This window comes from Petaurus breviceps, unplaced genomic scaffold (genome assembly GCF_028583685.1).
Source record: "Petaurus breviceps papuanus isolate PSGF00001 unplaced genomic scaffold, PetGlider_PUasm1.0 685, whole genome shotgun sequence".
In the NCBI taxonomy this organism is placed as follows: Eukaryota; Metazoa; Chordata; class Mammalia; order Diprotodontia; family Petauridae; genus Petaurus; species Petaurus breviceps.
In genome coordinates, this window is record NW_027186455.1 from 1,326,180 (window position 1) to 1,338,568 (window position 12,389).

At 41.2% G+C, this 12,389-nt stretch overlaps 1 protein-coding gene across 4 annotated transcripts in view; it reads left to right on the plus strand.

The window, feature by feature from the left end:
• SYNE3 (spectrin repeat containing nuclear envelope family member 3) overlaps positions 1-12,389 on the plus strand; it is a 237,184-nt gene that overhangs the window by 150,283 nt on the left and 74,512 nt on the right. For all 4 annotated transcript variants that reach the window (XM_069104246.1, XM_069104245.1, XM_069104244.1 and 1 more), the window contains 2 exons: positions 6,838-7,012; positions 11,897-12,079. In XM_069104246.1, the coding sequence (XP_068960347.1) occupies positions 6,838-7,012; positions 11,897-12,079 (358 nt within the window). The remainder of the gene's footprint in view (positions 1-6,837; positions 7,013-11,896; positions 12,080-12,389) is intronic.

The window sequence follows — 12,389 nt, forward strand, 5'->3', positions numbered from 1 at the left end:
AGAGAGAGAGAGAGAGAGAGACAGAGAGACAGAGAGACAGAGAGAGACAGAGAGAGAGACAGAGAGAAGCAAGATAAATGTAGAGAGGAAGGCTCAAGTCATTGGGGAAACTGGGAAAAGTCTATTGTAGAAGGTGGTGCTTGAGATGAGTCTTAAAGGAAGCCTATGTTACATTGATTAGTGATAAGGATATGATCCTAGAGAGATAGGCTGAACACTTCCCTAGTGTTCTCAACAAACCATCATCAATCAATGAGGCCACAGACTGTTTACCTCAGGTAGGAGTCAGTCTAGCTGAAGCTCCAAGTGAAGAAGAGGTTTTAAATGCTATTAGGCTCCTTTCCTTTGGTAAAGCACCTAGTACTGATTTTATTCCAGCTGAAATTTATAAGGCAGGGGGTCCATTGCTCATACAAAAGCTGACTGAAATTTTCCAGGTTGTATGGCAAGGGGAGGTTATCCCCCCTGAGTTTAAGGATGCCTCCATTGTCCATCTCTATAAGGCAAAGAAAATAGATTGTCCTGTGACAATCACCAGGGGGCAGGATGGAGGCAGGGCTCTCTCTTAATCATTGCTGGTAAGATTCTTGCCAAAGTCCTCCTTCAATAGGCTGATTCTTCACCTGGAGGATGGTCATCTACGTGAGAGCTAAAGTGGTTTCAGAAAGGGTAAAGGAATAGTAGATACAGTGTTTGATGCCTGACAACTCCAGGAGAAATGGCAGGAGTAGAACAGAGGTCTGTATGCAACATTTATAGATCTGACCAAGGCCTTTGATACTATTAGTCGTGACAATTCATGGAAAATAATGTCAAAATTTGGTTGCCTGGAGAAGTTCATCAGCATTATATATCAATTTCATGACGGCATGTGTGCCCAGGTTCTGGATAATGGACAATGCTCTCGTGATTTCCCAGTCACCAATGGAGTGAAACAAGGCTAAGGCTGTGTGCTTGCTCCCATGCTTTTTAGCATGATGTTTTCAGCTATGTTGTCAAATGCAGATAAACATGGCATCAAGATCAGTTATTGCACTGATGGTAAATTCTTCAACCTGAAAAGGCTACAAGCCAAGACTAAAGTGGAAGGAGTATTGGTGCATGATTTTCTGTTTGCAGATGACTGTGCACTCCAGGTAGCCTCTGAAACTGAGATGCAACAAAGTATGAATCAATTCTCTTCTGCTTGTGATAGGTCTGGCCTAACAATCAACACCAAGAAAACACAGGTGCTCCATCAGCCACCACCACACCTTCCATACATGGAATCACCGCTTACAGCAAATGGAGAAGTTTTGAATGCTGTGGATTAAGTTCACTTACCTTGGTAGTATATCATGATACAGGTTGATACAGGCATAGCCAGAGCTAGCACAATGTTTGGGAGACTCCAAAAGAAAGTATGGGAGAGTAGAGGTATTAGACTGACTACCAAATTAAAAGTCTACAGAGCTGTTGTGCTGACCTCATTGTTGTATGTCTTTGAAACCTGGACAGTCTACCAGCTCCATACTGGGAAACCGAATTGCTTCCATTTGAATTGTCTTGGAAAGATTCTGAAGACCACATGGCAGGATAAGGTACCAGACACCGAGGGCCTTACTGAAACTAAACTGCCAAGCATTCAAATTCTGCTTCAGAGAGTGCAACTCCAATAGGGTGGTCACATTGTTCGAATGCAAAATGTATGCTTGCCAAAAAGACTATTTTATGGAGAACTCACACAGGGAAGCATTCACATGGTAGTCAGAAGAAGTGAAACAAGGACACTCTCAAAGGCTCTCTTAAGAACTTTGGAATAGGAGTGGCTAGGTGGCTCAGTGAATAGAGTACCAGTCCTGGAGTCTGGAGAACCTGAGTTCAAATTCAGCCTCAGAAACTTAACACTTACTATTCGTGTGACCTTGGGCAAATCACTTAGCCCCAATTGCCCTTCCTTCCCCCCTCCAAAAAGAAAAAAAAAGAACTTTGGAATTGATTGTGTACATGGAAGTCACTGGCACAGGACCACCCAGCATGGCATGCCCACATCAGAGAAGGTGCTGTTCTCTATGAACAAAGCAGAACTGAAACAGTTCAAAGGAAATGCAGGATGCACAAATTTAGAGAATCCGCCCCCAAATGTTCACGTGGACTATTGTCCCTGACCTGTGACAGAGCATTCCAATCTCATATTAGCTTGATCAGCCAGTCAGACACATTAAAACTCAACTCTAGCACAGCGATGTCATTTTGGTCCTCTTTGAGAATGAAGGACAACAACCAAAGGAAGCCAAGGAAATCAAAGGTGGGGATAAAGAGGGAGAGAATACCAGGCATGGGGGATCACCAGGGTAAAGGTGTGGAGCTGGGAGATAAAGTACACAAGCACCAACACAGAGGCCAGGGTTACTGGATCATAGAGTAAGAATGGAAAGGTAGGGCAGATTGTGAAAGGTCGTTAAAGTTCCAAAGATGATGTATTTGATTCTGGAAATAGTAGGGAGCTATTAGAATAATTGAATAGAGACATGGCATGTTCACAAGTACACTTTGGGAAGATGAATTTGACAGCTGAGTGGAGGATGGACTGGAGTGGGGAGAGACTTAAGCCAGGGAGGTCAACCAAGAGGCTGTTGCAATAGTCCAGGTGCAAGATGATGAGTACCTGCACCAAGATGGTGGCAGAGAGCAGGTGATGTATTTAAGGTGTTGTAAAGGTAGAATTGGCAGGCATTGGCAACAGATTGGATATGGGGAAATAAAAAAAGTGAAGAGTCATGGAAGATACTTAGGTTGTCAGCCTGGGTAACTAGGGACTAGGTTCCTTTCATAGTAACGGAGAAGTTCAGAAAAGAAGAGGGTTTTGGGAGAAAGGTGATGAGTTCATTTTTGAACATACTAAGATATCTATTAGGCATCCACTTGAAGATATGTGACTAGAGATCAGGAGGAAGGTTAGGACTGGATGAATTGATTGAATTATCAACATAGAGATGATACATGAATCCATGGACTCACTGATGAGATCACCAAATGAAAGAACAGAGAGTAAAAAGCCTAGGAAAGAGTCTTGGGTGACATTTGTAGTTAGCAGGATGAAAGAAGGACCAGGATGTTAGAAAGAGAACGAGGAAAAAGCAGTGTCAAGGAAAGCGAGAAGAGATTATCGAGGAAAAGAGGTTGATTGACAGTACAGAAGGCTGTAGAGAGGTCAAGAATGAAAAGCACTGACAAAACAACAGGTTTGACATGTGTGAGATCATTGATGACTTTGGAGAGAACAATTTCATTTGAATGTTGAAGGCAGAAGTCAAACTGTAGAGTCTGGAATAGAGTAAGGAGAGAGGAAGTGAAGGCACAACTTATTGTCATATTTCTCAAGGACTTTAGCCATGAAAGGGAGGAGAGATGTGAAATAATAGCTAGTAGGGAGAGATGGATCAAGTGAGGATTTTTTTTTAAACAATGATAGAGACATAAGAGGGTAGGTAGCAGGAAACTAGTCAGTAGAGAGGAAGCCATTGAAGATTAATGAGACAGTTGGGATGATTGAGGGAGAATTCTACTAGAGGAAGTGGGATGGAATAGAATCAGTGATGCAAGCCAAGACAGGGGCCAGCTAGACTTGGTAAGGAGAAGGGACACCTCTTTGTTTGGGACAGAGGTTATAGCAAGAGAAGACATCTGAGCGATGTGACATAAAGAGGAAGGAATAAGAGGGAGCTCTCAGTGAATGGCCTTATTATTTTTTCAGTGAAGTAAGAGGTAGGGCACTCTGCTAAGATGGTGGGGGAAGGGGGTGCCATGGGAGGTCAGAGGGATAAAAATGTCTGGAAAAATGATTTTGGTGAATGCGACAGTGGCTCAATTAGTGATGTCTAAAAGGGTTGCCTTGCTGCAGTGAGGACTCATTTGAGATCATGTAACAAATTCATAGTGGACCCAGTCAGCACAGCTTTATGACTTTCTCTAGTTTCATTCAGCAGCACATGATTGAAATGAAGGCAGTAGATGGTAGGAGTGATCAAAGGTGGGAGCTTGACAAGGTATGACTGGTGATATGATTAGGGGGCAAGGGACTCTAGTATAGAGAAGAGTATGTAGTTGAACTGTCTCATCAAGGAGTCAAGATAGGGAAGAGAGGAGTCTGCATCCAGAGCAGGAGAGATGGCTTGTAAAAGAACTCATGGGTGGCAGGATTGGAAATCATAGTGAGCATGAAGAACAGATTTAGGCATTTTAAGGTAGAGGGGGGAAATGGAATAATGAAAGATAGTGATCAAATGAAGGAATTTCAGAGTTGATAACCTGGAAATCGTATGACCATCTCTCTGTAAGTAAGGAGTAGGTTATGGGAAAAGAGTAAAGTGAGGAACTGGGAAGTTAAGATGTCTAGTATCAGTATGGATGAAGTTCCCTAGTGTGAGGGGAAGTTGTTATGGGTTATGTCCCTGATGGTGCTTCATTGAAATCTATGCCATCTTACCAGGCCATAAAGATTATACTCACACCCCCTCACCACCCTGTACCTAATCAAGATCTTTCTCTGTGTCCCTCTGCCTTTTAGTAACCAGTATATTGTTCATGATTTCATGGATAGGAAACTTGAGGGCACTAAATATCTTTGATAAGCTGATGTGAGTTAAACAATAAGTTGTGACTTTTGTTCAGAGCAGAAGTTTGAGATCCTCTCCCTACTTCCTTTCCACCTTTGTGAATTCTCCTACTCAGGCTCTGCTTTGCTTCACACAAAGGAAATATAATTCTCCTAAGCCTGTTGCCTCCCATATTGTGAGAAGCTTCATTTCCTCTTCTCATTTACTTCTCCTAAGAAATTGGGTTCATGGTTCCCTTGAATGTTGTCAGGGAATACTCAGGTTTCTGTTCTGGAACCTTTATTTTTAGCATAGGGTCTGACATATTGTAAGTACTTAATTAATGTCTTCCCTTCTCTGTCTTTGTTTCCTTGTATGTCCCTGTCTATGCCTCTGTCTTTCTCACTCCATCCACAGTAAATAGTGCTACAACCTATGTGACCTGTCTTGGATTTTTTTATCTACTTCCTACAGTTTTTATAAAGGCATGAAGCTGTAATTAAAAGCATTTCAGGTTGAATGTCATCAGTATTGTGTCTGAAAAGTCCCTGCAACATGTCTTAGATTGCCTTCAACATTTCCATTAAGAGTGCTCTTACTTGTTTTTGTTTTGAAAAATGACAGGCACCTGCATTATTTTTGAAAACTGCCTTATGTCCATTGACCTCCTCAAATTTCAAGTGCTGACATGTATACAACAGGTGGTGCTGAATTCCATGACTTAGGCTAGCCATTCAGCTTTTTTCTTTGGCTTTACTCCCAGCGGGAAATTTGACGCTTGCCACTGAATAACGCAAACATCAGACTTTGGAAACAAGGCATTTTTAGGGGGTTAAGGTCATCAGACCTTTGAGTAGCTGACTGATAGCACATTCTGAAGGTGTGGAATTGGCTTCCAGCTTGGAAGGAAGAGAATTGGTTTCCTGCTTTGTGGGGAGTGTAGAAGTCACCCATAGAGAATGCTGTCTTCCTGTCCTTGTGGTGAAAGTAAATTTAGCAATAGTGAGGATGGTGAGCTCTAGGCTGTGCTGGATAAGTAGGATCATCACTCCCTCATACTTCCCATTACCCCTGAGGAGAATGGGGGCAGCACTACTCATTCTCATTCTCTTGACTCCTTTCCTCTGGCTTCATTTCAAATCAACCTTGGAAAAGCAAAGAGAAAGGAAATGGCCAAGGCTACACCTCCCAAAGCCAGACAATTCCTCATGACCTCCCCCAGACAAAAATAGCTGACTACTTTCCCTGGAAAGATCGAGATTTAAGTTTTTGCATGTATCCTGGGAAGTTGTTAAAAAAAATGAAGCTCTGATTATTTAGGCTCAAGGCCAAAGATAGAGAATTTCTTAGGTGTAATCTCTCTCTCTCTCTCTCTCTCTCTCTCTCTCTCTCTCTCTCTCTGTCTCTCTGTCTCTTGCTCTCTCTCTGTCTGTCTCTCTCTCTTCATCTATCCATCCATCCATCCATCCATCCACTTATCCATCTATCTATCTATCTATCTATCTATCTATCTATCTATCTATCTATCTATCTATCTATCTATCCACCTATCCATCTATTTATATCTATATCTATATCCACCATAACTGTCAAATCTCTCCTTCTGTGTACTCCTCAACTACTATCTCTCTATGCCACCATTTGTGAACAAACACATACATGTTATCAATGCAGGGGTTTACCATGTTTATCATACTTAGAAGTAAACAGGGAAAGTAAATAAATTCTTAGGAAATAGAGATTTGGAAACCATGATCTCCAAAAAAAGGAGAAAGGGCTAAGAAACCACCAGCTCTGAACTCAGAAGCCCAGAAGTTTCCAGGAACCCAACTTTGTATTGTTTTTGCACAGCTTGATCATGCAACTGCTATCCTAGAGTCCAGCTCTGAAGGTCTCATGCCTGGTGCTCTTCCTACACAGTTCTCTAAGGGAGATGTCTCAGTCCCCTTACATAGTTGCTAGTCTCAGAGGCTGCCCTTGTTTGTTTGCCTTGGGACTTGTGTTCTTGCTCTTTGGCTGCACATCTGCTCCTGAACCCCACCATTCCCACAGCTTCAGCTGCCCCCACTTAGAACAGAAGTTAAATTGTCCAAGTCTGGTCTTTTCTGACCAGGGTATACTTCCTTGGGGTCCAGGAGGAGAATGCTGGGGATTTTCATCCTGATCACCCTCCTTATCTCCTTAACAGGCTCCAGAGGTGCCATATGAACAATGCCAGCCTGATAAAACAGTCTTCTGTATTTCCTTTTGGTCCTTGTAGGGTTAAAGAAAATTCTTCCAAACTGAGAAATCGCTCTGGGACAGAGCTGTGGCAGTACTTGCAGCACCCAGTCCAAGAGTTCCATCTGTGGAAGGCACTGGCGCAGAAACTCTTGGCTATCACCGACAGCCTCCCAGATCTCCCATCAATACATACCTTTTTGCCACAGATTGAGGTAAATGGGATGGTGTCATGAGAGGAAGGCTGCACTAGGTTCCTTTAGTTTGTGTTGGAAGGAAATATATATGAGGAAGCTCACTGAGAGTGGCAGATAAGCAGTTTTTCACTCCTAATAAATAAAGTGCTCCTGGACATAGGCATAATAGGGGCACCTATCTGAGTTTGTATGATTTGTAGAGCACAGAGACCCATAGAGGCAGGTAGGTGGTCCATTGGCTAGACTACTGGGCCTGGAGTCAGGAAGGACCTGAATTCAAATCCCACCTCAGACACTTATAGGTGTGTGGCTCCAGGTAAAGTACTTAACCTCTGTTTGCTTTAGTTTTCTCGAATGTAAATCAGGATAGTAACAGTACCTTCCTTCCAGGGTTGTTGTGAGAATTGAAGGAGACAATATTTGTACTTCTCAAAGTGTTTGGCACATGGTGAGTGCATAATAAATGTTTATTTCTTTCCTTCTACCTCACCCAAAATATAGGTTATATTAGCTGACCTCTAAAAGTTTTTCTGCAATTGCAATTGTCTAATTCTGTGATCTCCCTCACCTCAAAATAATAATGCTCGTATTACCCACCTCATCATTGAACTGTGACACTGACAACCTATGTTAAAATCCACATATTATCTGGGTTGTATATTAAATTGGGGAAATTATCATGTAGTCAGAGAGGGAAATAATGTGAGCTCGAGACTTTGGGTCAATCATTTCCCTTTTCTAAGCCTCAGTTTCACCAACTGTCAAAGAAGAATATTAGCCTAAGTGATGTTTAAAGTTCCTTCCAACTTTGCTATGATCCTATGATGTCTCTCCCTTCTGGTAACCAATTGCCTACTTTGGAAAAGGAGATACCTTCCTAGTACCACTTCACAGGATCTTTTTGAGGCTCAAATGAGATATAATGCATATAGTGCTTTGCAAATTTCAAACTCCTTTACAAATAAGCATCATTTGTGATGAGGAGGATAGTCTTTAAAATCTCTTCCACCTCTCATATTCTATAATTCTGAGGTTCCTCCAAGCTTTGATATTCTGTAGTTATATGCTTTTACATGAAGTCTGAAGAGATGCTATCTTTAAAGTGTTACTTTGAAACAATGACTAAATCTTCAAAGAAAACAATTTTCATTAATCCAGGTTTCAAGCAAAGAGAATAAGCATTTGTTTTATTTATGTTTGTACATGATTCGCTAATTGGATAAATCTTCACCCTTGGGGTAAATGTATGTTCTAAAGCCAAACTTCAGACCACAGCTCAATGCACCAATTCCTTGCTGTAGACGAGTTTATAGATCTAAGAGAGCCAAAAAATTCATAGAATTAGAACCCTAAGGGTGAGCTAGCCCCATTGAACCTAAGGGTGGGCAGGAAGGGGGAAGAAGTGGAAAGGGAGGGATGAGGGAAAAAAATGTATTTATTAAGAGCCTACTGTGGGCCAAGCAACATGCTAAGTGGTTTTTACAAATATTATCTCATCTGATCTTCCCAATGACACTGGGATGTAAGTGCTGTTATCCTTGTTTTACAGTTGAGGAAGCAGAGATTGAGTGACTTGCCTGGGGTCACACAAGTTAAAGGCTAAATTTGAACTCAGGTCTTCCTGCCTCCAGTTCCAGAATTCTATCCATTTTACTACTAAGCTACCTAGTATGGAGACAAACTTCTGTATGTCAGTGTTTTCCCCTAAGCTACATTCACTCTAGGAGGAAGTTTAATTTTACATGAGTTCTAGTTTCAGCAGTTAGGTCGTCAGTACAACCACATTAGAATGTATTTATTAAGTGCCAACTCTTCAGTTCCACAGTTTTATTCAGCACCTCCTGTATACAGAGTATACACTTCACTCAGTGCTGAAGGAAGTGTTAACTAATCAACTAAACTTAGTTGAGGTAATTATTCCCTGGGCTCATGCAACTTTCAGTCTAGAAAGGGAATATGATATGTAGGTAACCATAAATAATAAAAACACAAAGTAGGTACCTGATTAGAAATATGAGAGAAAGGAGAATTATGCTCAGAAAAGACAGAAAAGGCTTGGATATGAATGTGACATTTGAGCTGGAGTTTAAAGGAAATGTAAGCAGTCAGCATAAGGAGTAGGAAGGGCGGCATCACAGGCTGAAGTGACACTGTGAGTAGAGGAAAGAGGTTGGGAAAGTAGAGAGGATGGTAAAGGCAGCATGGCATAGCGGAAAGGGGGCTAGATTTGGAGGCAGAAGACTTGGTACAGAAATCAATAGAAATGTATTGGATCAGATGGTTTTTGCAGTTCCATATATGATGAGAGCTGGATCTGACCTCATGTTTAACAGTTAAACTAAATTGGCATTCCTCCTTCCTCATGATTGGTGTACTTTCTATGTTGCACTAAATTCCTGTCCCAAATTCCACCTCCTCCACAAAACATTCCTTGACTACACTAATTTCCTTCTTCTCCAAATCCCTAGACTCCACACCTCCTCCTCTAATCCCTGACCACAATGTACAGGTGACCCTGGGCCACTAGCTCTGCTAGTAAATTGTGAACCCTGGCTAGTTCTGCCCATCCAGAAAGACTTTGAATACCAATCAGAACAAGTAGTCATCAATGACTAAGCTCCTACCTAATCTTTGTTCAGGAACTGTGCTAGGAACTGGGAATACAGACTTTCCAAAATAAGTTTGGGACAGCACTAAATTATTTGGCCACAGCATCTTATAAAGCCCTGTACCATGGTTGGTTGGTGAGGGTTGCTCTCTGTGTTAATAGAAGGAATTAACCACACAGATGAAGTTTTAGAGGCACCAGAGAGTTGCAATGGATATAGGACTGGAGTCAAGAAAACCCAAGTCAAATCTGTTCTCAGATACTTCCTAGCTGTGTGACCCTGAGTGAGTCACTTAACCTGTTTGCCTCAGTTTCCTCAACTGTAAGACAGAAATAACAGTACCATCCTCACAAGATTGTTGTGAAGATCAAATGAGATTATATTTGAAAAGTGTTTAGCCCAGTGCTTGGCACATAGTAGGTAATAAATAATAAAATAGTAAATAATAAATATTTATTCCTTCTCTCTCCTTCCCTTTTGATAGTGTTTTTTACAGAACCAGGAAGGGGGTGGAAAGGAGAAGAAGGCAGCAAGCATTTATATAGCCCCTACTACATGCCAGGCACTGTGCTAACTGCTTTACAAATATTTGGGTCCTGACCTTGCCACTCACTACCTGTGGGACTTTGAACTGTTAATCAACAAGCAATTTATTAGGCAAATAATTAAGCAATTATTTATTAGAATGTGCCAGACAGTGTGGTAGGCACTAAGGTTACAACTACAACGAATGTTCAAGAAATTTGCATTCTAATGCAGGAGACATATATATATATATATGTGTGTGTGTGTGAATGAATAAACATAAAGAGAATAAATACATAGTTAAGTCTTAGTTTGAGGGGGAGAGTGCAAGCAGTTATGAGGGAAGATCAGGTAGAAAGGGATATTTGAATCATGAAAAGAGAAGGGGTTTTCTTGAGGCAGAGGTGAGGAGGGAGTGAACTCTTCCAGGTGTGGAGGATGACCAGCACAAAGTCATAGAGAAAGGAAATGTATCATATGTGAGGAAAAGCTAGAAGGCTGGCTTGACTCAGTTGCAAAATAATGTCCAATGGCTGTAGTACCTACCTCCCAGGGCTGTTTTGTGAGACTCATATGAAATAATGCCTACAATTCTTTGCAACTTTAAAAGTGTTATGTACATTGCAGCTATATTTTTGATTAGATTACAGTAACCTTTCCATCATCTGTATAAAGACTCTTCTCACTGGTGGAAGAACAAGGACCCCATACTGCGTGCCTGGTGGTGGGAGCGGGGGACCCTCTGATGTTGACTCAGAATGTTGGGAAAAGAAAGACATTCTTCCAGATACCCTTCAGAGAGAAACTTGAAAAAGAAAGAGGAAAAAGACTTTGGGAAGAAATAGAGCAGTGGTGTCAAACTCAAACCAAAAATTGCTGCATGGTCGTTTAAAAACTACATATTAGCATTATCTATGTTCTATTGTGGTTTTTTGGTTTGTTTTTGTTTTTTTGATTTTTGGAGGGCAATTGGGGTTAAGTGACTTGCCCAAAGTCACATGGCTAGTAAGTGTGTCAAGTGTCTGAGGCCAGATTTGAATTCAGGTCCTCCTGACTCCGGGGCTGGTGCTCTATTCACTGCACCACCTAGCTTCCCCCATTGTGTTTTTAATTATTTTCTTAAATATTTCCAAATTTTAATCTGCTTTTGATTGCACTCAGGAATATAAGGCCTACAGGTCATGGGGGGTCCAGTGTTTGACACCTATAAAGTAGAGATCCAGTGCCTCAACGCATCCCTAACTTCTAGGTTTTCTCCCTAGAGATTCTCTTAGGTGAGCTGGGCAGAGCTACCTCACTCTGAGGGGGAGAGCTCATCCATGCAGGCATACAGTGTAGACTCATCCTCCTCTCCACCAATGGAGGAATCTTATACTGATGACCAAGGCTTGAACTCAGAACCACATTAGGATGGTACTTCTTTAAAGGATTCTGTTACATCTAGGGGGAAAAAATAAAACAGAAATCCCAAACATTCCAGAAAAAAGAGAAAGCAGCTTGGGTGACAACTGGTCTTCAAGAAATATACTTGGTATAACAGTCTGGTGTGAAAAATCATATCAAAATAATATTGAGGCTTTTTGAAAGCCATGATTATCCAACTTCCTCTTACTATACCAAGTTTCAGTTTCTGTGTGGGATCTCAGTGCTTCTGGAAACTTACACTAACTGGTTCCTCAGTGACCTGAAAATTATGAACGGATTTCTTTTTTTAAAAATTTTTGTGCCTTTAAATTCTTTAATGGTTAATCAGAGATTTGTTCATTAGGCAGCATTGGCCGAAAGCTCACGCTTGAAGGAACAACTGATCATGTTAAAACTGAAGAAGGACTTGCTGATCAGCATCTTTGGTGAGGAAAGGGCACAGTCTTTCCTGGAAGAGGTGGCCAACACTATCAGGGAAAGAGACCTGCTGCATAACAATCTCTTGCAAAGAAATAGCAAATTACAAGTGAGTATCATCTCCCCCTAAGGACTCAGTTCCAATCAAGTGATAATTCCTTGGCCATGGTGTAAATTCAAGGATACAATGAGCCAAGAAGTTACAGAACCTCAGAATTTGATAGAAACTTAGAGGTCATCTACTCCAGCCCCCTCCTTCTGCAAGAACTTCTTTCTTTCTTTCTTTCTTTTCTTTCTCTTTCTTTCTTTCTTTCTTTCTTTCTTTCTTTCTTTCTTTCTTTCTTTCTTTCTTTCTTTCTTTCTTTCTTTCTTTCTTTCTTTCTTTCTTTCTTTCTTTCTTTCTTTCTTTCTTTCTTTCC